This window comes from Anser anser (assembly GCF_964211835.1).
Source record: "Anser anser genome assembly, contig: HAP1_SCAFFOLD_87, whole genome shotgun sequence".
Taxonomy (NCBI): Eukaryota; Metazoa; Chordata; class Aves; order Anseriformes; family Anatidae; genus Anser; species Anser anser.
Window position 1 is genome coordinate 126,336 of NW_028153517.1, and position 26,907 is coordinate 153,242.

The 26,907-nt window shown below is 35.2% G+C and overlaps 2 protein-coding genes across 2 annotated transcripts in view; both read right to left on the reverse strand.

Annotated features, from left to right (window-relative positions):
- The window catches only part of LOC310892003 (adhesion G-protein coupled receptor V1-like), a gene marked incomplete at its 5' end in the record, with an annotated part of 72,441 nt that extends 69,743 nt beyond the window's left edge, over positions 1–2,698 (reverse strand). Inside the window, 2 exons of the mRNA XM_083854194.1 lie at positions 2,209–2,352; positions 2,675–2,698. Coding sequence (XP_083710320.1) covers positions 2,209–2,352; positions 2,675–2,698 — 168 coding nt within the window. The remainder of the gene's footprint in view (positions 1–2,208; positions 2,353–2,674) is intronic.
- Positions 2,699–3,303: 605 nt separating this feature from the next.
- The window catches only part of LOC310892004 (adhesion G-protein coupled receptor V1-like), a gene marked incomplete at its 5' end in the record, with an annotated part of 72,353 nt that continues 48,749 nt past the window's right edge, over positions 3,304–26,907 (reverse strand). The window contains 18 exons of the mRNA XM_083854195.1: positions 3,304–3,567; positions 4,409–4,584; positions 6,171–6,433; positions 6,922–7,063; positions 7,568–7,706; positions 8,196–8,274; positions 10,289–10,382; positions 10,946–11,109; positions 12,667–12,846; positions 13,840–13,939; positions 14,198–14,328; positions 18,566–18,775; positions 20,201–21,015; positions 21,759–21,940; positions 22,135–22,379; positions 23,578–23,793; positions 24,771–24,986; positions 25,933–26,542. Coding sequence (XP_083710321.1) covers positions 3,381–3,567; positions 4,409–4,584; positions 6,171–6,433; positions 6,922–7,063; positions 7,568–7,706; positions 8,196–8,274; positions 10,289–10,382; positions 10,946–11,109; positions 12,667–12,846; positions 13,840–13,939; positions 14,198–14,328; positions 18,566–18,775; positions 20,201–21,015; positions 21,759–21,940; positions 22,135–22,379; positions 23,578–23,793; positions 24,771–24,986; positions 25,933–26,542 — 4,149 coding nt within the window. The 3' untranslated portion in view covers positions 3,304–3,380. The remainder of the gene's footprint in view (positions 3,568–4,408; positions 4,585–6,170; positions 6,434–6,921; positions 7,064–7,567; positions 7,707–8,195; positions 8,275–10,288; positions 10,383–10,945; positions 11,110–12,666; positions 12,847–13,839; positions 13,940–14,197; positions 14,329–18,565; positions 18,776–20,200; positions 21,016–21,758; positions 21,941–22,134; positions 22,380–23,577; positions 23,794–24,770; positions 24,987–25,932; positions 26,543–26,907) is intronic.

Below are 26,907 nucleotides of genomic sequence, written 5' to 3' on the forward strand. Positions count from 1 at the left end.
TAATGAAAACCTTAAAAGATTTCAGATAAAAATGTATCACGTAATGCAATTTGTGTGTTTTTGTTGTTGTTGTTGTTTGTTTGTTTCTGTAAATGAACATAGTCAACATACACAAAGCACTGACATATCATCACTGGTATTTTTAGGAGCTCCTACACCCATTAAAAATAGGTTTTCACCATCATGAAGTCGTTTATTAGATAGCTAGCTATAAATGTACTCAGGACAATCATTTAGGTCACTGGTCACTTTTTTAGGCTATTGTAGGTAACAGATTTTGAAGATATCCACAAATCCCAGAAGCAGCTTGGCTTAGTACTGTGGCTCTAACATTTTCTTATGTTCTTATGTTTTTTCAGAGAAGTCCTATACAAAATTATATTGTCAGAATGCTGTCAATAAGGCATAGCTACTCGTTCTACTAATACAACCTCTGTATTATTGCAAATATCATCTGCTGGAGTAACAACAGCATCTTATCCCAGAGGGTGTTATAAAATGCATATATTATGACAATGTTCCCTCAGTAATTGGTAATTAACCCTACTGCAAGAAGCTGTGCCTGCTCTTCAGAGGAACAGGTTTATATTCAGAAGCTACTTCTTTGTTTACATGCTACATTTCAAAACTGAAATAACAGTAGCAATAAAAACAAACCAGATGTAAATTATACACTCAGGTAGAGAGTATTTATACATCCAAACAAGTCTGGAATTTTAACTGTTATAAATTTCCAATAGAAACAAAAATAATATGTCAGAAATACATGCTTATAGATTTACTTCCTTTCATTATCCTTTCAGAAATAAGCAAACTACCCACATTAAAGCCAGAGAAGACTGAAGAATATTCAAACCTGGATGGAACTGGAACTGTTTGTGTGACTCACAATAATCAAATAGTCTTCTTCCTCCACTGCAAAATGTTTCACACGTCTGGTATCCAGAACAGAAAGAGTCTGTATCTGCAAGGGAAATATGAGGGTGACTATGTTTATCTACATATGTATATAAACAAATACATTTTATATTACATTGTATATAGTGAGAAAAAGTACGCATAGAATGTTAAGAATTCCAAAATTATGTATAAAACTATACATGAAATAGCTTTTAAAACTTTATATTTTATATATATATATATATATATATAAGCAACTAATTTACAGAATTAACATAACTTATCATACATTTTCCAGAAAATGTTCTATGACTTGATTGCTTGAGAATTTCTTCCCCCACTTCCAAGCAGAGCTACAGGCTGGGAGATGAGTGGTTGGAAAGCTGCCTGGCCGAGAGGGACCTGGGAGTATTGGTTGATAGTCGGCTGAATATGAGCCAGCAGTGTGCCCAGGTGGCCAAGAAGGCCAACAGCATCCTGGCCTGTATAAGAAGCAGCGTGGCCAGCAGGGCTAGGGAAGTGATTGTGCCCCTGTACTCGGCTCTGGTGAGGCCACACCTCGAGTACTGTGTTCAGCTTTGGGCCCCTTGCTACAGGAAGGACATGGACGTGCTCGAGCGAGTCCAGAGAAAGGCAACGAAGCTGGTGAGGGGTCTGGAGAACAAGTCTTATGAGGAGCGGCTGAGGGAGCTGGGGTTGTTCAGCCTGGAGAAGAGGAGGCTCAGGGGCGACCTTATCGCACTCTACAGGTACCTTAAAGGAGGCTGTAGCGAGGTGGGGGTTGGTCTGTTCTCCCACGTGCCTGGTGACAGGACAAGGGGGAATGGGCTAAAGTTGCGCCAGGGGAGGTTTAGGTTGGATGTTAGGAAAAACTTCTTTACCGAAAGGGTTGTTAGGCATTGGAATGGGCTGCCCAGGGAAGTGGTTGAGTCACCATCCCTGGAGGTCTTTAAGAGACGTTTAGATGTTCAGCTTAGTGATATGGTTTAGTGAAGGACTTGTTAATGTTAGGTCAGAGGTTGGACTAGGTGATTTTGGAGGTCTCTTCCTACCTAGACAATTCTGTGATTCTGTGATTCCCAGGTAATCCTCCCTGCACCCTCAAATGTAAATATATAAAAAATACAAACAATGTAAACAACTAACTATGACAAACTTACATCACTGAAGTTATGTAGTATTTTAGGACACAAAACTAACTCTTGTCACACAGAGTGCTTTTTTCTAAAACATGGCCAGACTGGAGGACCTCCCTTGGTCCTTGCCAACCCATACTATTTTAAGATTTTAAAATTAAAATCGATTTACCCACAACAATCTGTGTCCAGCCATGAATGCATACACACTGTTGTTAGAAGCTCCCTGTGTGGCTCCTCCATGAGTAACCACAAGGTAGGAAGAGGCTCCAATTTGGAAAGACACACAACTTGTAGGATTCCACATACTGAAATTCTGCAAGAAGAATAAAAAAAAAGTAAGATTGTGACTTAAATTCCTTATTAACTAGCATGTCTGGTGTTCAAAAACAAACATTTACCTCAACAGGAACAAATACTCCTTTCCACTGGTAGACAGTAGAAAACAAAGCTGGAGGCATACGCAACAGAACACCGTACAGGATTTCTCTTGAGGTAAAGAAACACCAACCAGATGCTGATTCTTCCACAAAACTTTGCAAGACAGATAGGACACTGATACCACCCCCTGCAATATAGTAAAAAATAAAATAAAATAAAATAAAATAAAATAAAAACACTATTTACTATTATATTACTCTTGATATCTTTTCTAACCCCATTCCCATTATTTACCTCCCAAAGCCAGACCTAGTATGAGAAATGATGAAGTTGTGTCTTAGTATTTGTTATAAGTGTATATAAATACATAGAAATGTTACAATGCTAAGGATATAATGAGAGTTAAGCAGTAAATGTATTTTTCATTCATTACAACTGCACATGGAAGACATATAGGCAATTTGAGTCTGACTCATAATAATTGATCTTGGAATTTAGCTAACAAGAGAATTAGCTAGATAGCAAGTAGTAAAGAAAAAAAAAAAAAAAGACAAATTACAAAATGTTCATGTTTTGTTCCCCATTTACAACATGTTCATGTTTTTATTCCAAGACGGTCCCTAAGCACCGTCTTGTCAGAACTAAACTCCAGGAGCTAGACTCTTGCATGTCACATGTCATTTATACTGTGTTAGAAAGATCCTGAGTTACAAGTAGTACGGAACAAATTTTATTACACACACACAAATAAATAAATAAATAAATGGCTAGTGACAATAATGTTCATATTAGCAGCAAAGACAGAAATAGAGATTACTGAAACTGGCAGAAGTGGCTGATGACAAGGTGATTCTTAAGCAGCTAAAGTATTTTATCTACTAAATCTTACATAGGAAAATATTAACTGAATTGTGTCTGAATACTTGAATTTACATTCCCAAGCTACATCTCCTGTATGCTTGGCTACTCTCTTACTATCTCCACTTCTACAAAAGCAGTGGACATTCTCTGTAAAGTGAACGTACTGATGCCAAATGCAGTATCTGATGATGTCTCCCACTCAACGCTCACAGAAACGTTAAGCCCATTACTCCGTGAAACTTTCAAATAAGCTGTAGTGTTGGCTTCTTCAATTATGATGAAATTTGTCCTAAATGTGAGAATCATAAAAATAAGGAAAAAATTATTTTATAGTATATTCATTGCTGTAATAAAAATAAGATTTTTACTGTACAATTCCAGATGCAGAATATACAACAGAAATAAAAAGAAAATATTAATAACAGGTTTCAGTATCTGATGGACTGGTAGCTACATTAATTAGGGTTTCCCAATGATCCTTACTACAATCATGCAAAATCATAGGCAATTCAACAAAATCTTTAAACAGACTGAAATTTAAGTATATTAAATTCACGTAATAAATGTTTAGATAATATTATTATTAAATATTAATATAAATTATTAACTCTAAATATCAATGTATTAATAAAATAGCATACATACATTTTTTATTTAAATAGTAAATTTATTTAATCTGTATGGTTTCAGCTGAATGGTTTTTAAAAATGGCAGTCCATATGTGTCACTTGCTTCTGAAAAACAGCCTTCAGTGAAAGTATATTTTTTACAGGTTTAAAAATGAAAGTAAATTATAAAACGTATGACTTCCTGGACACTGATATGAGGTTTGGAACTTTTAACATGGAATACTATCAGTGGAATATGTAGGCACTAGTGAAGTATTAGTTTATAAAGAAAAATAATAATAAATAAATTGAAATTTTGGATTATGAATAGTCCTTTTTATGCATTTTTCTACTCTTTTGTTTAGCAGTAATAGTATTTCACAATACCTTTCAAAGTTACAGATTTACAAATTGGGTTGCTGAATTTCTTTAATGCGATCCATCAAAAACAAAATTGTAGAGAAATATTATCTCTTTGGAGTATGAGCAACTATCTCCTTTTTACTGATCAGTGTAAAGTACCTATTTCCAACTGTATAGATGCTGAAAAGCCCTAGTGGAGCCTGGTTTTGTAATATTGTAATCATAGTTTCCACTCTCGTGCCTAGTCTGGCTCCTCCAGTTGGATTGAACAGGGTGACAATGAAGTGCTCATCCATTTCTGGTTCTTCATCTAGTACCGCAGAAATATGCAGCGTCTGATAACAAAACAAGCATACAATGTTATTGAGACATGATAACAGATGATGACACAGCTCTATCAGAATGTGCTACCTTTTTTTTAAATTTATTTCACTATAAGGCTTTGGATAGCATAGCAGGAGAAGAGCAGCTCATGAAGCTGGAGAGGACAGAATTGAGGCAAGCTCAGACTGAGTTCAGACTGAGGTTCTAAAGCCATCCATCTAGTGGCCTCCATTGGTGCAACACTAAGATGAGCATATTCACTTTTCGTTGTTGTTGTTCTCTTTTCTTTCTTTTCTCATCCTATGATCCTCTGAAGTTTTTGATCCTAATTTCATACTTTTGTTCTCTATTTATTCCATACATTTTTGGGTAGTTTATACTCACAACACAGCTATAAGTGTAATCAGTTAAGTTGGTTTTAATTTATTTTAGTTGGCAGCTAAGCTATCTTCAGGGAAACAGGGTAATCTCACTACTGGTGCTGTCAAGAAAGAAAAGGAAAAGGAAAAAAAAAAGCAAGAATAGTGAGAGATTTGAAATACTCTTTCCTCTCGATGCTTCTTTCCCTCTCCTACACCACTGTGGATGAAGATCAGGTCTTCTAAAGGCAATCTCAAACTAGCAAAGAGCAATCTAGAGAAAGCTAAGTGCTTCACTTTCATTTGGGGCTCACTGTCATCCTTCACACTACTCAAACAAGCAAAAAATTTCATAGGTACGCATAGCCTTGCTGTACAAAATAAAAAGTTAGTGATGATGCATTTGGAAATAATACAAAATTTACAATGTTTTATATTTCTGTTCATTTCCACAATAAACCATATTTACCAACTATATTAAGAAGGCTCCAACTTCTTATAGATCTGCTGCATTGTGATTCCAAATGCATCTAAAGGCCAGAAATTGAAAACCAGTGTTTCCAAGAAAAGTTTGTCTCAGTTTCTATCCTATTGCCTGTAATATGCTAACACTAGCTTCACCAGCTTTACTGGCAAAAATAAATAAATCGAATTGTGATTAAACCTTAGAAGAGTCAGGATTCACAAACTTAAGCTAGTTCATTTTGTAGCTGACATTCTTGTGAGGACAGTATAGAGGCAGTGAGCTTAATACTTAAGTTATTTTCCAATCCTAAGACAGACAACTGTTCTACTTTTTGTATTTGTTGCAGCACATTCTGTTTAGTTCAGACTAACTAAAATGTTAAATTACAGAATGGGATTTTTACTTTGATCTTAACTATTAGGCTTGCAAATTATCACTTTAATTTAAAGTAAGTTTGCATTTCAGCTATAGATTGACTACATAAAAAGAACTGTTCCAAAGCACACATGAACGTTATCTATAGTGTACTGTTTTCAATTTACCTCAACCCTTACAAACTAAGAAACACCTAAAGATGAGCCCATTTAATTTTCACACACTTCCACATCAGATAATAACAGGAAATCAGTCACAGCTCATGACTCAATTCACTTTATGAATGAAAGAAGTAGAAAAAATAAACAGAAGATAAAGCACAGACATTTCTGAAATCTTTCCAATATTTCCAAAAAAAAAGCTTCCTAGACTTCTCTGGTAATAACTAGCATATTACCTTGAACCTGACTCCCTCTTCGAGCACAATATATCCTTGAGAAGGGGTCAAATCCATTGTTGCCTCTGAAGAGTTAATCTCACTTACAAGATACTGAACAGTCACAGTGCCAAATATTCCCTGAGGTGGTTCTCTGATAATATTCAATACTGCAACACTTTCCATCAAATGGATAGATGTTTGCTCTCTCAGAAAGAAGTGATTGCTGTTATTGAATGACAAAACTCCATGGCCATCATCATTGGCAAGTATAGTAATTGTAGCTTTTGAAAAAGAAATAATGAAAATATTCTTTGGTTAACATAGTAAAATATAAATATACATATATAGTAACATAATACATAACATAAACACAAATACATTCTTCCTTTAGTGTGTATGTAATGCTTATGTGTCCATGACATTACCTGAAGAGAATGGGAAGGCATTTCACTTTAACTAGGAAGATCTCTAGACAGGAAGAATATAGTCTCTCCTAGAAAAGGATTATGAACTCTCTAAAAAGACCTCTCAGTTCAGTGAGGTAGTACACATTGAAAAACTCATCTTCGTGCTTTCTGATTCATTGCTTTACATATAAACTTTTTAATTGCACAGATTTCACAGGGATGTTTCAGAACCTTCCAAAGGAGTATAAAGATTCACCATAGCAGGACAATGGTGCTTTCTGAAATATGATTATTCAGAAAAGTGGAATTAAAATGTGTGCCACAGAATTCTAAAGAAATGGAACATTAAAACTAAGTTTTACCTGTTGTGTTCTCCCCTAATTCCAGCCCCAGAGATGGATTTGTTAAAATTAACTGGAACTTCTCATCACCTTCAGGAATCTCATCATCAAAAATCATGACATCAACAGATTTATGCCTTTCTCCATCAGCAAAAAAAAGAGTCTAGCGTTGAAACACATAAAGCACCGAATACTTACATCAGTTAATATCACACAGAAATTTTTGACTACGGTAAACAGAATTCTGTGAAATAGGAAGGAAGGGAAAGCATAGGAAGAGCCATATTCTCTGTTCCTTATAAACTGATTGAATCAGAAATATAAAGGTTCAGCACATTACAGAATGAGGACAAGAAAGAATAATTTATTTTGAAAGTCCTGTTGCAAAAATAGTCTATGAAAAAGTTTGTATGTCTAATCAAAATTAAATTTGAAATCGATGTTTGAAAGTTTACATTTTGCTTTATATTAAAAAATATATTTTTAAAAAAGAAATAAATAGTAAGAATAAGAATATTTTTATTTCATTCTATTTAGATTACCAAAGCAACTGAAACAAGCTGAAACATCTAGCATCACTACTGATCATTCTGCAGAATAATCAAGAAGATATTCTTTTACGGAAGCTGAAAGAATAAAAAGTACTAGATTTAGAGTTGCTTCTTACCCTTGAGGTTACATTAAAATCCAAACCCAGCTGGGCCTCCAAATTTTGGGCATAAAAAAATACAGACACATTGCCATATGATCCTCTGTTTTGGTAAGCCATTACTGTCAGATTCCCATGAGATTCACTAACTTCAAAACTAAAATAAAAAGAATAATTCTCAATGTTCACTGATTATGTTCTTTTGAAAAAGATAGTACATTTTTATTACATTTTCACTCTGAATTATTCCCTACATTATAGTTCTCTAACGCATCCTTTTTACCTTTTTTCTCTTATCTAAATTGAATTAAGTAACATGAGGTTTTTGTTTTGTTTTGTTTTGTTTTTTGCTTACATGAATGGTGAGGCTGGAAGAGTTGATGCAGGCTGGGGAGGTTAGGCAAATTGGTGATATAAAAGGACAACAGTGAAAGTAGTAATAAGTAAAAGAATTCTGATTAGATGAATAGTGAATTTTTGTTTTCAGTGTGGGAATCCCACTTTCTAGTTCAGCTGAATTGAATGATTACTTTACCATCTCAAAGACATGGCCCTATTTTTAACAGGAGTTTTACTTTTAGAAAGAAAATGGGCAACACCAATCACTAATTGGCACAGTAAGTTCTTCAAGGAAGATGAGACTTACTTGGTACCTTCCCATTCAATTACTCCTCTTACACCATCATTAGCATCGATAACAATTTGAGAAGCTAAACCTTCCACATCTAAAAGGCAAAACAGAAAGACAAAAATTAAAGAACAATAAAATCAATTTTCTTGATTTTCAAGAATCACAGAAGCATTTATTCAATCGGTACTAATATTACAGTGTCTTTACAAAAAATGTGTAGGAGAAAATGGGAGTGGGCAAGATAACTGGAAAGAGTCCTTACTACTAGAAGTGCAATAATGCGTCTTGAATTAGCACTGTAATATTTAATAATGCATAAAAAAAAAAAAGACTAAGGAAAATGTAGAAAGTTAAACAGCACATAAAACATTAGAAAATAATAAAGTCTAGATTTGCGATGGAATCTTAATTTGTCTTCACTATAAGTGTTTATTACAATGACATTCAATATTTTGCATTTGCCATTCTGAGTATGAGAAAGACAATGAGGAAGAATAATAAATGATTCAGCATTTCATCTTCTATTTGTGCTTCAGTGCCTCATCATACATTCTAATGGCACACCTCAGATTTCACTACAAATACACAACTATTAATTTATTTGTGGGGTGTTCACATACTGTAATATTCTACTGCTCCATAAAGACATACAGGTATTTACAATTAGCCTGAAATCGTAATTGAATACACTGCAGTGTGAAAAACACCAAATAATAGGTTAATGTCAGAAAAGTCTACTAACTTCAGAGACCAGAACTTTACAGTCAAAACTTAATACTTCTCAGAAAATAGGTTGTTGTTTTTCAGACAACCGCACCACACAACTACCTTAACTTACTTGTTTACTTTTTATAAACTTCAACTTACTTTCTAAAACCAAATTGACTTCACCGAGTCTGCCATAAGTATATTATGTTTAGATCCATATACATTTTTCCATCAATTCAGATAAAACTGAACAAAAGTAGAAGATTATTGCCATGAATCTAAGCCTGTCACTATGAGGTAGAGATGACGATGAGCAATAGCTCTACACAGACAACAGAAGTGTTACTGAGGTTTACAAATCCTGAGGGAGTAATGGCAATTAGAGACATTTCTGCTTCACTCCTGCATTTTCTCATGTCACCCTGAAGTCAGATCTGTTCACCCAGGATCTGTAAGAGTTTGCTCACAGACACACACGCGGACACACGTATTTGAGTCAGGCTATTTCTTCTACCAGAAGAATTCACTGACATGTTATGTGAACACATTTTTTCCTTATGACTTAAAACTATTATTTTCTCATTGTAAGTAAAGCTGACCCAATGCAGTGTCACATCAGTGTTAAATGGTCATGGTTCAAGGAGACAGCCAAAGAGAAAGTGAGACTATACAACACTGTTTAGTTTGGATGAATCTTTCATTCTTATATGCTACTCCTTTCATATTTTAGACTCAACTATTCACAAATCAGCAATGAGTCTTGCAAGTTACCTTTCAATCTGTAACGAATTAACTCAGTCACTTCTATAAGCATGCAAAGAAAAGGGAAAAGAGTCAAAGAAGATGTCTGACATTATATAACTAGTCTTTAGTACCACAGGATAATCCAACAGTTCTTAAAGCTAATGACTACTATTCTACTGAATTCTGAAGAAGCAAAATGAGAAGCAGACTAAGCAAATAATAAAGATCATTGCAAGAGTAGGAAAACCATAAAATATGTTTCCTAAAAGTGATAAAAGAATAAAAACAGACTTTTTTAAAAGAGTGAGCAGAGTAGCCACATAAAGTTTTTTTTTTACTTTTTTTTTCCATTTTGTAGTTTGTAAATGAAAATCAGATGAAAAAATCACCAATAAACTTTTCAAATAATTGTCCTTTCCAACTGATAATTACTAACTCCTCTACGAAAATTAATTTAAATTTTCCCAGAGTTTAAAAAGCAAGAGATTAAGTGTAATAATAAATCTATTTCATATTCTATGATGTTTCTTCTAAATAACCATGTCTCATCTCAGCATAGTTGGTAAGTAAGAGGAATAATGGTAATCTCCCAAGGTAATATAATATAAACCATTAAAAAGGAAAAGTAAAAATAATTTGCTATAAGATGTTTTTACCTAGCTTAGGTGGGGATGACGTTGAATGGTTCATGATGAGTTCCACTGAAGTTAAATTAACCAAGAAGAATTCTTGCACCTCTGGTATATCATCCTGCAAAACACAAATACAGTACATCCTCTTCTCATTGTCCTTTAAGAAACTTCCACAGAAGTCACCAAAAAGGATCACACAACAAGTCTCTAATATTACTGTGACACTAGAATTCATTTTTCTGTTTTCCTGAAATAATTTTATTGGGTCTGAAACTGATTATCGTGGAAGAATTAAGTAAGACATTATATATCATGAAAAAGATCCTGTGGTGACGCTAAACTATTCTTGCAAATAAATTACTGACCGATTTTAGAGGCATGTATCTCCAGCAATGAAAAAGTATGAGCCTGTAGCCAGCCATGAAGCACACTGTTCTAAATACTACTAGATAGTTGGTAAAGTTTTAATGAGACAACTTTATTACCTTTAGACAGAGGTAGAGCTGCTTTCTGTGACTATTTGATCCCTTGTGATTTTAATATTAAGATTGAAACCATCTTTCTAAATGATAGTGAAATATAACACAGGGCTTCAAATAATGGCTGCAAGCTTTAGTTCCCAAAATATTACCCTTTTGAAATCATACAGAAAAGTACAGAATTAAAGGGTTTAGAGGTTACCTCTAGAATAGTAATATTTATGGCAACTGATGTTTCTCCTTCTTCTAAAATCAGTGAGCCAGAAGCAGGTACATAATCAGCTCCTGGTTCAGCCACAGTCTCTTCTGTCTGATTACTTACAGTGAGCAATCCTGTAACTGTGGCATAAGTAACATTGATAGTACCTGTTTAATTTGTGAGGAGAAAAAAAAAAAGAAAAAAAAATTGTTTTTCAGTTCTTATATAATGTTCACTGGAATGGATAAAGACAAGAGATCAAATTCTCATCCACAAAATAAAAAGACTAACTGCAAAACAGAAGGATTAAAAGAGTTATCCAAAGTACATTGGAGCTAGTGTACCTTTGTTACCGTTATCAATATGCCTTCAATTTGACCTTTGCTGACTTGTCTGTCTGCATAGGACTCAAAAATCATTGGGTCCAAATGCATCCAGAAATTTGAAGTTCTGTGGACCATAAATATGAAATTGCTGAAAGACTAACTGGGACATCTCATGTACCATTAATATGAGTTTTTGCAACAAGGACACTTTTTGGGAATGACAGATATCTAAGAAAGGCTCTAAAGACAGTGCTGGGAAACACAGATTAATAAATCTAGATACTTTCCTGGGTAGATTGACAAACTTCAATAGAGAACAAAATTAGGGGACACATGGATAAATATTACCAAGCAGAAAAGTTATACATTATAGTTTTGAGAATAAAGCCACCTCTCGCTAATCTGGTAGGGTAAGTCAAGTGGCAAACATAAGGAGTATGAACCTGAAATAAAATGATAGATGAAATTAAAAGCTGCTCTATATGAAATAAAATGTAAGAGATAAAAGAGTCCTAATTAATAAATAAGTAACGATGCTTATTTTAATTCAGTGAGAGATCTTGCACTTACTATGAACAATTATCTTAAAACATTAGTTTACTGAATAGTGTTCAAAGAGTACACTAGAGTATGGACTGGTATTAAAAAATAAATGGAAAAATAGTGTCATTAAAATGTCTCTAAAACTCTCTGGTGTCTCCAGATCTTGAAAAGCACTGTAAATGTTACTTCATTTCAAAACAAGTATGGCAAAAGAAACAGCCAGATTATCACCGAGGTGTAAATATAGTCCAAAAAGGCAAATAGGAAATTATTATACATGTTTTCTCACAACATAAGTTGCTATTTTCAGGCAACAAACACAAGATTCATTTTTTTTTTTCATGAAGCACACTATTGTATTGTAGAATTGAATACTATATAGTTTAAAGGATGTTAATGGATAAATTGATTCAAAGAGGAATCAGAAATTGTCAGAGGAGACATAAATTGAATTCAATGGTCTGGACACAACTTTTTCCATGTGACATTCCTAAGGTGCTGACTTCCTGAAATTCAGAGAAAAAATATGTGGGATGTGTGTACATGTCACTTTTCTCATGTTTTTTATTTTTTCTGAAGAGACTAATGCTTTGAGACAGACTCATTAGACAAAAATATGGTAACCTTAATAGCCACCTGATTGTTACAGCTTTCAGATCCCTTGCTGTATTAATGAGGATTATGACTCTAGTAATAAGTAATATTTAGTTTCCAAGTCTGCAGAAAGAAGCTTAGAAGTTCTGAAAAAAATACCAACTGTAACAAAGATTTTTCCAAACTTTCATTATCATGGCTTTTATTTGCCTAATGATAAGCAAAACAAAACTTCCTTTCTCTTGGAGTTGTTATACAGACCTAGAGATCCAAATTCTCTGTTAATAAAAAGCTGAATTGTTTTGTTTTCTTCTGGGATTAAAACCACCCTGGATGTGGAAGCAAAATTCAAAATTCCATGTGGTTCATCACTAGCTTCTACTGTTAGAACAGCTTCATATCCTTGACTATCCAAAACAGCAGCACCTGTAGAAGAAACTCCTGCAAGAGAATCAGTGGACTGCAGTGAATGAAGTGTTATGCAACTAATATTTTTGTCTTACATTATTGTTAATATTACATTTAAATAACGTTCAGTAGCCATGCAAATACCACGAAACCAAAGCTCACTGAAGTATGTGGATGGTGTGGGACCTACACACATATATATACTTACATTCTATAACAAATAGAAACAGAAATTTTATGCATACCAAGTACAAAGTCACAAAAATGTATTAAAAAATAAGAAAACTTAACAGGCCAGTGCCAAATATCAACTTCCCTATATTTTAAAAGGAAATAAACCATTTTCCCAGGAAGTACCTCCAAAAGCTTAAAACTATATTCCACTTCACAATCATTACATCAATAAACTGATATGTTTTCCAACTATTGCTTTGATGAATAATTTTGCTCATCCCGTTGGGCCACAGTGACTCTCGGAAGTTGATAAGGCACCTCGCAGCAACACAATCCATGTCAAGTTAGTTTGGTGTTTGGACATTAATTTCAGTTTGAAAAAAGGTATTTCAGAACGGATGCAGTTTAAGGCTTCTTTTCTCACTATAATTTTAATGGCAAGAATAAAATATTCTGACCACCTTGAATTCAGGGACAGATCAGTAAGTCTGCAGCTTGACAAGATTGTTTAAAAAGATAAAAATATCTGCATGTTTCATGGCAACTCTATCCATGACATATTAGTAAACTCAGTTTGCATTAAGATTAAGGGAAGAAACAACCATTGAATTAAATAGGCAGAGTTAAATCAGGATTGAAAACCATTTAAGTGTATTTGTGGAGACACGGTGGGATTTATATATACATACATAAGGACCAAGCCTATTTCAATAAAATGTTAATGAACTTTGCGTACTTTGCACCAGCTGCAGTTTGCTCAGTCCTATACCTCCAAAATGAAATAATAAAATTAAAAATATTATATTATTAAATGGTATTTTTAAGATGTAGCTGGCTATAGTTCTGCATTACCTTCTGTTTTGATGTTGTATAGGATGACTTGGTATTCTTCTTTTTCTTCAGGAATATGGTCATCCAGCAGATCAACATACAATGTTGTATTCAACGTCCCCTATTTGTTTTAAGGGTAAATTGATTAGCCATTATTTTATAAAACACAAGTGATATCATAATGACAAGTATTTTGAACAATTTCTTTAAGAAGAGTTAAGTATCAAGAATTGTAAGCTCCCTCCAGTTTGTAAGTCAAAAAGTGAGAAATTAAATAATCAAACCAAGAAAGAAGGACTGTTGAAAAGGCACACTTTTTCTCAGATCAGTTCTAATCACACTATTTTCCTGTAGCCAACATCACTGTTTATGGACTTACCTCAGGAAAAAAAAGTATTCCAGAATAGTTTGCAAAATTTTGTTTTACATTATGTCCTACTATCTTCCACTCAACAGTAACATTTCCCAGTCCTGGAGGAGTTCTTACGATGTGGAATTGTAATTGTTCTCCTAGGAATAAAGGACAAGATGCAGTGTTTCAGGGTCTCCTCTTCTACATGTTGGTTATAAAAATGAGAGGTCAAAAACATGCATCACACAGTTAAAGTATTTTTCCTGAAAGATATTGCTATTTTTGTCAGTTTGAATTTCACAGTAGTTATATACCACATTCACTTTTAATGCTGAAAAGAAAAACCTAAACTTAAACTCTTCTAGTTTTTTTTTTTCTGTTTTTAGTTCACACTTGGAAATAATTATGAACATATGAGGGAACTTGGTATAGATGAATAACTTAGAAAGGGAATGTTCATGAAAACATGCGCAAACATTAGAGCAATACAAGTCTGTAAACTGTACAAAACAGTAACTACTGTATGTACCAACAATAATAGTAGTTTTCTACAACAGTTCCCTGGAAAGAATACACATTATCTGAACATTTGCACTGTCTTGTGACTTTATTCAATGCATGCAGAAAAAAATGCTTATAATTATCTGTAAGTTCCATTTATGTGAGTTCGAACTTACAAATATGGTCACTGTTAGAAAACAAAACATTCAGAAAATGTTAATAATTTCTTATAATCTCAGAGGTAATCAGTATTGCTGGACAATGTGCATATAAAGGAAGCAAATACTATGGTATTTTGCACATTTATAACATTTAACCCCAAAGGCACTTTAATTAAAAAGAGTAGACCTCTTAGTAGGCTTTGTAAAATGTGGAAATTGTTTTATATTCACAAGTTTTTCACAAAATTTCCATTAAATATTTTAAATGTGGACATGTGAAATTAGCATGTTATATCAACATGGAATAGATCAGTAGGCAATATTTTGCAAAACATTCACAATAGAGGACAGATGGTTATTTATAATAGGTAGGTACATGGCATTCATATTTCATATGCATTTTTCAGGTCCACAGAATTTAAGTTCAACAGCACATTTTGTCCTGCATTGGCTTTCAGAGACATGAAATATGCAGAAATCTACAATTCTGAGATTTTTGAAAACAATACATGAGATTTCTTTTGCTTATTGAAGAATTAACAAAACATAAGATAATGTTATAATAACATTATGCTGCCCAACTAGTCCCTTTGATTATGCAATTTAGAGAGCAGCAACTTAGGATGCTGTCTTGCTATTCTACTGTATTACCTTACAGAATTGTACAGCATTGTACAGCTAAAACTGGCAAGAAAAATCTGAAAATTTTCTAGTTACATTTATTTTTTGTAAGGAAGAGTCAGAGATATGCATGTATATTGGCTACCAATGAAAGAGAAAGGAATTCTTAACTTCAAGAGCCCTTAATATACTTAAATAAAATTTAATATTGTAAAGAAGTAATACAAAAACTGTTTACACCCATTTTCAAATACATAAATGTGCTATTCAGCCCCAACATTTCAAACTTCAGTTAAGTCTCAGAGATGTCAACATTGATGTCGACATTGATGTCGACATCTTTGGCTTAAGTTGGTCCATGTTGCTTCTAAGAAAATTAAGGAATTCAAAATTTATTGATATCACAAGGATTCCACTTCTACAGTCAAATATCTGGATGGTAGACTCCCAATTTACAGGTTCCTCTGAGGCTAAATCATTACAGTGTTTAACACTGCACTGCAATCCACTATGTTCTATTTGAGAATTTTGCATATCCATTACAAAGAAATAAAGATTTAAAAGAAAAGTGGTTTCAATGGTTTAGTACCATTGGGAAAACACACACACACACAAATAAGGCAAAGCTTATTTCAATATATCTCTATAAGTTATAATGAATTTTCATTGAAGACTGGGAAAAATGCTTTATGATATAGAAAGCTGTTCCACTATAATCCAAACACTGAGAAGAAACTTGAAGTCATTATTACAGATTCCAAGTAGTTATTTACTGATCCATGTTTCCTACCAGCTTTACCAAGATTTTTTTGGTATTCCTATCCAGAAGAAATGCTAATATGAACACTAATTGATTTCTGAAGATTGAAAGTGTTATTAGGCTAAATTCAATATTTTTTTTAATATTTAATCCTTATCCATACTTTTACATTTCTACATTGTGACTTAATAAGTGATGCATCTCTTACATAGAGAAACAAAGAGGTGGGTATTTATCGCTGTGAAGAAGGGAGCATCAGCCGCTCTCCTCTTCCTCATTACTTTAAGCTACTGCAGTGCATTTTCTTGTAATACAGTTACACAACTGTCGCAGACCCCTGTCCAATAAAAAATACTACACTTATCCTCAATAAGGTAAAAAATAACATGCACATTGTGAAAACAAAATGTATTCACTTAACAGAAAATTTTCAATAACACAATAACTGTAAAAGTAATGATATTTGGATTTATGTCTGGTAAATTTTGCTTTCGAATGAAAAAAATATTTTGACAAACTAAAATAATCTAAATGCCTTAGCTCTTTTGCTCTTTCTCTATTTCTCCCTTTTTCTCTCTCTTTTTTTTTTTAATCAAAGACACTTAGTTCACTTGTTTTGTTTCTGGCTGGAAGGCAATGAACTATTTCTTTTCACAACCTGGAAAAATAATATAATAATAACTATATATAATAATAGAACTATAGCCAAGTACTTCAGTTTCAAGCAGCCAGCATTTGGTAGCATGCTATGAATAACATTTAACCAGTTGAAAGTATTCAGGGACTTTGGGACTGAGACAGTTTTTATTAATTCCTTGTGCTCATTAACAGCTCTTCTTAGCTAATCATATCACATCTGGCTTGGCACAGAATTAACACAAACCATACCTAGATAAAAAACCAAAGGTTATGATGCCCTTTCATGTTGGGAAAACAAAACAAAAAACCTTTGGTTGAGAAAGCCATTTTTCTTCAAACAGAAAATGTAGTGCACACATTAGGGGACAAGTTCCTGTTTTGTGAACTTTCCCTGCCCATCAGTTCAAACATCAGAGAAACGTGATACTGCAATACACTGAGATTCCATCAAAGGCCACCTAAAGCAATCACCACCAGTACTATTATCATCCTATGCAAAACTGCATCAAACTGTAGATGAAACATGCCGTGTATTCTTTAAAACAATAGTAGAAATGTTTAGTACATACCAAATTATTATTGTTCTTTCTCAAATGTTTGCTTTCTCTTATAATTGCTACTTCCCAAATCATCTGCCATAAAAAAACATCAGGTTCATGGGACAGACAAAGGGAAGATGTTACCCTAGTGTTTCTGCAGGAATGTTTTCTAGAATATTTTAAATTCTTTGTAAGTCGCTGATAGATCTGATTTGCTTATGACTATTAGGTGTGTGTATGTTGGCAGTCATGAAGTGGGCTGGCAGGAGCCTCGTGCAGGCCAACAAAGAGAAGGGCAGAGTCCTGCCCCTGGCGGGGAGCAGCCCCAGGCACCAGGGCGTGCACCCTGATGGAGAGCAGCTTGACAGAAAGGGCTTGGGGTCCTGCTGGACACTGCACTGGGCAGGAGCCAGCAACATGCCTTGTTACTAAGAAGGCTGATGGCATTCTGGGCTGAATTAGGCCAAGTATCCCTAGCAGGCTGAGAGAGCTATCCTTCCCCTCTACTCTGCACTGGTGAGGCTGCACCTGGAGCACTGGGTCCAGCTCTGGGCTCCCCAGTGCAAGACAGACCTAAACGTACTGGGAAGACTCCAACAGAGGGACACCGAGGTGATCAAGGGAAGGGAAGAGAGGCTGTGAGAGCTGAGACTGCTCAGCCTGGAGAAGGGGAGGCTCAGGGGGATCTCATCAGTGTCCTTCAATACCTGAAGGGAGGGTGGAACAGGACAGAGCCAGGCTCGTGTCAGTGGTGCCCAGGGACAGGACAAGAGGCAGCGGGCACAAACTGGAGCACAAGAGGTTCCCTCTGAATATCAGACAGCACTTTTGTGCTGTGTGGGAGCACTGGCACAGGTTGCCCAGAGAGATTGTGGGGTCTCCCTCCTTGGAGATACTCAAAAGCCTGGACATGGTCCTGAGCAACCTGCTCTAGGTGGCCCTGCTTGAGGGGGAAAGGACCAGATGACCTCCAGAGGCCCCTTCCAACCTTAAGCATTCTGTGATTCTATGAATGCTTGCAAGAGTTCAAAGTACATGTCAGGTATGTGGATATTCACTTCTTGCTGGTGTTCTCTGAACAGTGAAACACAATCATTGTGAGTCATTATCAACTGAAAGCACAAAGATGGAAACTGGCATTAAAATTTGAGCGTGGTCAACACAAAGAACACACCTTCACAACCAATAACAGATCTTGAGGCTGTATGGAAGCTTATAATTCCTGCCACATTGTCACTTGCCAGAATAATCACTGTGACAGTGTCAAAACTGGGCAAAATTCGACTCCCTCCTTCAGTATGGACCAGGCTGATTTCAATACTTTCATCATCCTCTGGCTCTGGATCATCTATAATGGGCAGCGTGACCATCATCTTTGTTTCACCTACAAGGAGAAGAACGTATACAACCGTGTGTCCACTTGGAAACCACCTTGTAAAAAGACTCAATCATCTCATTTTGAAAATAATTAAATACATAAAATATATTAAAATTGCATGAAACAAACTTATTTACCTTTCTGGAAGTCAGTGAATGTCATTATGAAATTTTATCTAATTACTATTGATCAGTCACATTAAGCCAATAAAACGATCACATCATTAAATATACTATGTAGAAATTAATTATATAGGAATTATTTCGGAGTGCCTAGAATTCTTTATTTTCATTACAAATTCTATGACTTTAAAATTTAACTTAGAAAAGGGGAATATCATTCTTGAAAAAAAAATAAATTGCCAGGTGCTAAGCTCTCCGATGAACCATTTACACAAGGGTGTACATTCAATATGAGTACATTTACTGAGCCAGGGAATGCATTGAAATGGGATGACATTTTGTTAGTTCCTTGCCTTTGGGACTATCAAAGAATAATAATGTAAGCAGCAAACACCGTTAATCTCTAGTCGCTATATATCCATTAAAATTTACAACACAATCCTGTTGTTCAGTGCGTGTGCATAACCCAGCTGTGTTTTATGATCATTAGAATATCAATTTACAGAATACATATGTATTTCCTGCTAGATTGTCTTTCAAAATACTTCAAAATCAGTTTTTACTAAACTTATAACTGGTAATGTAATTACATGTCAGCCTCACAATCATTGCCAGCAGCCATGCCTTACTATTCAGATGATTTATCAAGCTAGCACACTAGAATCTTTACTACGCACCTGGAAATTGCTTTCAAAATATCAGTTCGATTAACTCAGACTTTGAAAAAATAAAATACAGCATAAAATACAGCATGCTGCATGGTACTTAAGTAATGTCTGAGAGGGACTTGTTTGTCCTGTTTGCAATTCTTTTAAATATGTTCTGTTATGTTACGTTTAAATATGTTTTGTTATGTTACAATATGATCTCAGAATTTAAAGAGATGTCATGAAAAATTAGTACTGTAGTGACCGAGGGCTAACAAAAGACCACTTAGGCCTGATTCTCATTTCCATTATCCTTGCTGTAACAACTATCTTCGACTTTATTAATCCTTACTTATGTGGTAAAGGAAATCTTTATAGTGCAATATTTATACTGCAATATTTCTTTAATAAAAACCCTTAGGTATTTATTGTGCTTAGATATTTCATTGTGCTTTGCTACCACTGTGTGTGTTCTGCAAGATAATGCTACATGCTAATGAACAACCATACTCTTTTGCACGTGTATCCTTAGCATTCAGGAAAATTTAGCCTAAGAAGAAGATATCAGTTGTCAAAACATCCACAGTATCGTGTACTTGTCACGTTCTTTTTTCTTTTTCTTAGTTTTACAAAACAGAAGCCAAAACGAGAGCTTGTCTCACCTTCAGCAAACACCAGAGTCTCACCGACACCTATAAAATCCAAGTTTGGAGTAGCAGTCCCACCAATGACACGCCATTCCACTGTCACTTGTCCCAGGCTGCCTTCTGTTCTGTGTATCATTAGCTGCACGTTGGTCTGAGGACGTTCCTCTACTTCAACATACAGACCTTTCTCTGTTGCATTGGGACTTACACTGTAGATCTTAAACACTCCAAATGCGTCTCCATTCATCATTATGATAACTGTGGAGGTATTTGGCTGTCCTATGGTTGGTTGGTTTTTTGAGCTGGCTGAGACGTTCATCAGTTCTGCTTTCAAAAGGGTTATAGTGAATCTCTCATCCAGTTCTGGCAGGCTGTCAGGCAGTATGGTAACTGTTAGATTTGCAGACTCTTCCCCTTCCTGCATTATGGCCCACTGTCTTGTAACAGGTTCATAATCACTGCCAGCGATGGCTTGTGTGCTGAAGAGGGCGAATGCACTGGTAACGTTTTTCTTGTAGGTCCGGAACCCTGAAGTGTTGTTAGTTAATGGGCTGATATCTGACGTCAGCCAAAGGCAGAGAGGAATCCCTGAGGCACTGGAAAATGTAAAGGCTGAACATGCTTGTTCTTTTAGGCACTGAGCTGCACAGGAATACACAGGGTCACTTGCTGCTGACACATTCACTCTGGTCTTGGATGGTTTGTCAGGAATTCCTTGTACAGGAGGCTCGTAGTAGGCCAGGATATCCTGACCTTGCTCCACAGCAAGAGCTACAACGTCAGTCTCAGAAGTGCTGTAGAAAATCTGCAGCTGACCAAATCTTCCCTCACTAAAAGACATTATAATAAAATAAAGTTCTGTTAGTTGACAAAGGATGTCTAATATTCTACATGTTTCTGGGTTAATAATAGAAGTGAACAAAATCAACTGACCCTTTCTGAATTGCTGAAAAATTCCAAATAACACATCAAAATGCATTCCCTTTGAAACTAGTACCAGAATAACTGAGTTATCTTATTTTTTTGTGGATAGCAAGTTTGATTATTTATAGCTTAGGTAGTAGTCTGTTAAGAATGCATATTTGTAAACATTTGGTTCTAGGAGTTAACTTAGTCTTCTTCAGGACTTGGCAGCTCTCCTTACTTGCAAGGAAGAAAAAGCCGGTGACACCCAGACTTATCATCCTTCCTCTAGGATCACATGCATAAAACCTGTTTTCCTTCTCTTATTTTCATCCTGTAAGGGCTGGCCATTTTGTCCTCCTGTTCAAATCACAGGAACAGGCTACCATGCAGGTTTAAATGATTTGATGATTAAACGGACAAAATGAATAGTACACTGTGTACGCTGAGTTTACATTGTGCATTTCAATGTATACTACGTTTAAGTAATTTATGTAATACACAGACATCTACTTCAAAAACAATGTGTTTGAAATGAAAATACATTGAGATGGCAGATCAAAGAATTGATGCACATATTTTTATGAGAGGAGCATGAAATTTGACATTATAGTGGAAACAAAAGTGAAGAATAAATAGTAATTACAAATAAAGCAAACATTATACAAACCTTCGCCTGACTGTTATGTTTGCCAGCAAATTTCTTTCTAGTGGCTCCTGAACTCGATATAAGGATTGATGAAAGAAAACTGTGCCATAAGGATTATCATTGGCAGGTATTATAATACTTGCCACGCCATCTAACCCAATAGCACCACCATTGGAGGCCTGAGTTAATTCTACACGGACAATCTCAAAGAGAAGAAAAGAAAAAGAAGTAATGCAGCTAGACAATTTGTGGTTTTTCTAACAATAATTACAAGCAAAGTATAACATGAAATTATAGCACCTTCCTGCCGGAACATTTCTTGTTTTCCATCATACATATTTCTAGAACAAGTCAAAATTAATACCATCTTCAAGGAAGATGTAAGTGCTTGACTTACTTCTTCTGTTTCTGGAACATCATCAGCCAGGATTTCCAATAGTAGCATCTGAAAGGCTTCCCCAGGGGCAAAAGTAATATTGCCTGAGGCAACCTGCAAGTCCTCATCAGCAGGGTGTCCACCAATGGTAGCAACCCACTCAACAGTAACGTTACCAAGTGTCCCAGCATTGCGGATTACTGGCAGATTTATGGGTACTGATCCAGATTCAGGCTCCTCCACAGTAAATTCGGTCATCTGGAACACTGAAGTGCAGCACAAAGAGGTGTATTTCATTAACAGTAATATTTAAAATAAAAACACCATCCTAGTTACTGAATTATATATTTTATTTCACTTGATTGCATTCATTTGCACAATTAAAAAAATGTTAATCAGGTTTAAACTTCAAATTGAACTTTCAGTATCATTTTATCTGCAAATAAAATTGGCATGAAAATTCAGCCCCCACCCAAGAGTTTATTCCAACGTATCCATTGTTCAAGGCTAGCCATGATCTAAGTTTTTAGAAGACGGTCAGAAGGTAATTTTTCCCAGTGAGGAAATTTTTTATCATTTTTTATGTCACGTATGGAAAAAATGTGTCAACATATTCCATCTAAATTGTTTCAAATATAAGTCTTTCTTGTATAAAATCTTTAGTTGTTAAGAATGAAGTTAATGAATTATCCATGTGGAATTATTTACTTTTGTCAATTTCCTTTACATTTTGCTGATAAAATGGAATAACTGAAATAAAGTAGGGTACTAAAGGGAGAAAGAGTAAGTCAAATAAAATGGCTGGAAAACATACACCAGAAATACTGAAATAGAAAAAATAAATAGAAAAGATAAATTTCTAAAATGTCATTAAATTTTTGAAATTACCATTTTTTTCTCAAAACCTGTGTAATGAAACTATTTTTGGAAAGTGTCCACAATCCATTTTACTGATAATGATAGAAAGAAGAAAAACTACAATAACTAACAACCAGAACATACAAGAATGCAATTTAAGTCATATTTGTACTTTCCAATTTCCCCAGATATTTAAACCTGCTTTGCCTGATTATTTTGTAAAACAATGACACTGCACTATCTAAACAGGTTTTGGCATGTAAACTTAAGCTTCAAGCTATTGCAGAAATGCAACATTTAGAATAGATAAAAAAATACAAATTAAATTAAAATCCATCCCCATTAGGAGACTCCAAAATCCACCTTCGTCTCACAAAATCTTGATATATAAGTTGACTGAATGCTTCAATTTCGCTATATAAGGGCACCATTTGCCCTTACTTACACGTTTTAATTTAGTTTATCTTATTTTGTCCTTTACTGTGTTCATCCAGACTTCCCTTTTTGTATTCTGAAAATTTTTATTCCATTGCCCAGTAATAACTCACCCACAAATCAGCAGATTGCTACTGGACAAGAGAAAATATGCAAATAAGACTCATTTACCAAAGGATCCAAACGGGTCATCAGAAGCCTCAATGGTTATGACTGCCCTCGTCAAAGATCCAAGCAAGGCTCCTCCTGTCGTTTGATTCAGCAGCTGAACATAAAAGGACTCCTCAACTTCAGGATTGATATCATTAATTATATAAATTGGCACAGCTTTACTTGTTTCTCCTTCTAGTAAGACAACATCTGATGAGGCTACACTGTAGTCCTCACCTAGATTTGTACATGAAAAAATAACAAAACAATCAAAACACAGAAGAATATTAAGGCATTCTGGTTCATTATGAAACATCACTAATGTTTATCAGCACTAATATTTATCTGTTCTTTTTGCATTCCCTTGTGTTCATATGTTGGTGTGTTTTTTTGTGTTTTTTTTTTCTTTATCTTCATACCCAGAAAATACAATTGTTTATTTCCTAGTGCCTTTTAGATATCTGGATGGATGAAAATAAATCTCATCTTGGCCAAAACAGAGTTTACACTGTCAGTCCAAGAAGCAATTACAAAAGGTCCATTATTATCTTCCATTGAGAAGATCACACAACTGTGACATTTCTATATTTGATTTCTGATAGTTGTCTGGCTTTCCAAGAGATAAAATGAAACAGAAGTACCTTTTTCAAAGGAGATTTTACTAAAGGACATAAGGTCACTCCTTCCCTCGTGGAGCTTTTCAGGGATCACCTGAGAGCTTTACCTTTCATTTGCAAAGTAAAAGTCTTCTTGAATTGTGCTTAACATTTGTCTGTTTCACAGAGGAGTCACCAGCTCTCAATTTCCCTCCAAGAAACTCAAATAAGCCATGTATGGTAGGTTGAAATATGTACAAAGGACTAAGTACTAGCTATATATACTACTACAGGATTTTTTATTTTATTTTATTTTTTTGAGAAAGTGAGTGGCCACCAGGGAAACAAACAGCCAATTCCTTTCCTTAGTTTTCTTGCTAGATTCTTCAGTGATGATATCTCTGAGTTTTTTTAAATTTGATGTAAGGTCTCTTCTATAGGACCTGAATTCCTGTCTCCTAAGTACACTCAGTAAGTATCTCACACTTTGGTATTTTTTCTACTTGTTTTACTAGACTGCATTCAATACACACTTGCTTGCTTTGGTTACTCGAAGCATACAGTATGCTCTTTCTGGTTTAACACAGAATGTGTATTTCTGCTATTTTGATTTCTTACCAGCTGTTGCAGTTATTGGCATAGCTTTGAATTTCACAGAAACATCTGCAAAAATTCCCCCAGTTCTGGTCACGTTAATGATTGGTCCAACATAATTTTCAGCAACTCGCACAGCTGAAGCTGAAAGCTGAAGTGTTCCAAAAGCATCATCATTGGCATTGATAATTACATGAGCTATAGTCTCACCCACTGATCCAAGACGAGGAGAATTTACAACTGAAATATAAAAAAAACCTCTTAGAGCAAGCCTGAAATGCCTCCTATATATGGCTATACTGTTCATATACATACACCTGAGTTTAGTGGATGGCCACTACTAGCTTTCAATAAAATTTTCATTTTAGATTTGGACAAAATATAACTACAAACTGCACAAGCATATTTTTGATGTTTGAATTATATTATGTCAGAAAATCCACATTCTTACTAACTTATTATTCTACCCTGCTGTGGAGCATACAAAACACCAGTTCTTTGAAGAGGTGAGGTACTAGCAAAATTACTTATTTATTTGTCCATAGGACAATAGAATTTTACACTAGCAATGATGAACTATAAGTAACCTTTCAGTTTCCCAGTAGAATTTTTTGTAGTGTTTCCCTTAAAAATCAAGATTAATGTGGGAGAGTCATGGGGGAGAGGGAAGGGAAATTAGGCATGCCAAGAAGCTCTTAAGCATAAATAAGGCTGTAATGACCTGAATTTATCTGATCGGGCAAACATCCTCTACGCTAAAAAGCCAGCATGAAGCTGCAATTCTACACCACTTAATGTTTAAAAGGCTTTTTTCGCTTTCAGTAAGTGCAACTAGCTTATTTCCTATCATTGTGCTTTACAGAAACAACAGGTGAGCAGGTATTAGCACACAAAACCAATACAGTAATACAGTTGGCCTAAAACACCTGGGATAAAGCAGATGCAGAAGGGAGAAAGAAATGTCCACCCCTGACAAAATTTTGTGGTAAAGGAAATATATGCTGACACACAGAATCTTCATACTTAATGTGAGATACTCTGACATATAACTTACAGGATTCTTAACTATACAGAGTTAGGCAGAGGTAAAATTTTACTGTAATTTCAATTGCTGCATTTTATCCTATTAAATATAAATATTAGCCTACATATTTAAGCTTTTGGTTTACATATGAAAGACACTTACTTGGCCGATCCTGTACTTTGTCGATCAAAACAGTATTGTTTAGCTCCACAAAAACAGATTCTGACCTCTCAGGATCATAATCATCCAAAATAGGCAAAGATATTGTGGCTTCGCTTTCATTGGCTGCGAAGATCACATAACCAGTAATGGGTATATAATCTTCTCCTTGTATTGCTCTAACAACATCAGGTGGAAGAAAGGGTGACTTTTCATCATCACCTAAAGTTCTGTATGTAACCACTACTGTACCAAGAAGACCACCAAGCCTTACTATTGTCAGGGAGATATTTTTTGTTTCTTCCTCAACTTTTATTGGTCTGTTTCTCTCAGAAAAGATGAACAGTCCATATGGATCATCATTAGCTAAAACTGTTAATGTTGCATTAGTGTGATTTCCAAGACGACCACCGGACACATTGATGATCAAAACTGAAAACACCTGATCCAGTTCAGGCACGTTGTCAGGAGAAACTTGTATGGTAATATTTGCTCTCACTTGGCCAACATCAAATGTTACATTCCCATATGCAGAGACCAGGTCTTCTGTAAGATCACAGACTATGACCCAATACAGAGTCACCTCAGACAGGGCCCCATGAGTTCTCACAACCTAAGTGGAAAACACAAAGATTTATGTATTTCTTTGTACTATAAGAAAGAAGAACATAAAAGTGTAAAATGGCATACAGCAAAGTCACAGAATCACAGAATATCCTGAGTTACAAAAGATCCACAGGGATTATCAGGTCCAACACCTGACTCCACACAGGACCACCCAAAATCAAATCGCATGTCTGACAGAGTAGTCCAAATGCTTCTTGAACTCTGGCAGCTCAGTGCTGTGACCATGTCCCTGGGGAGCCTGTCCCAGTGCCCGACCACCTCTGGGTGCAGAACCTTTCCCTAACCCCCAGCCTGACCCTCCCCTGTCCCAGCCCCATGCCGTTCCCTCGGGTCCTGTCGCTGTCCCCAGAG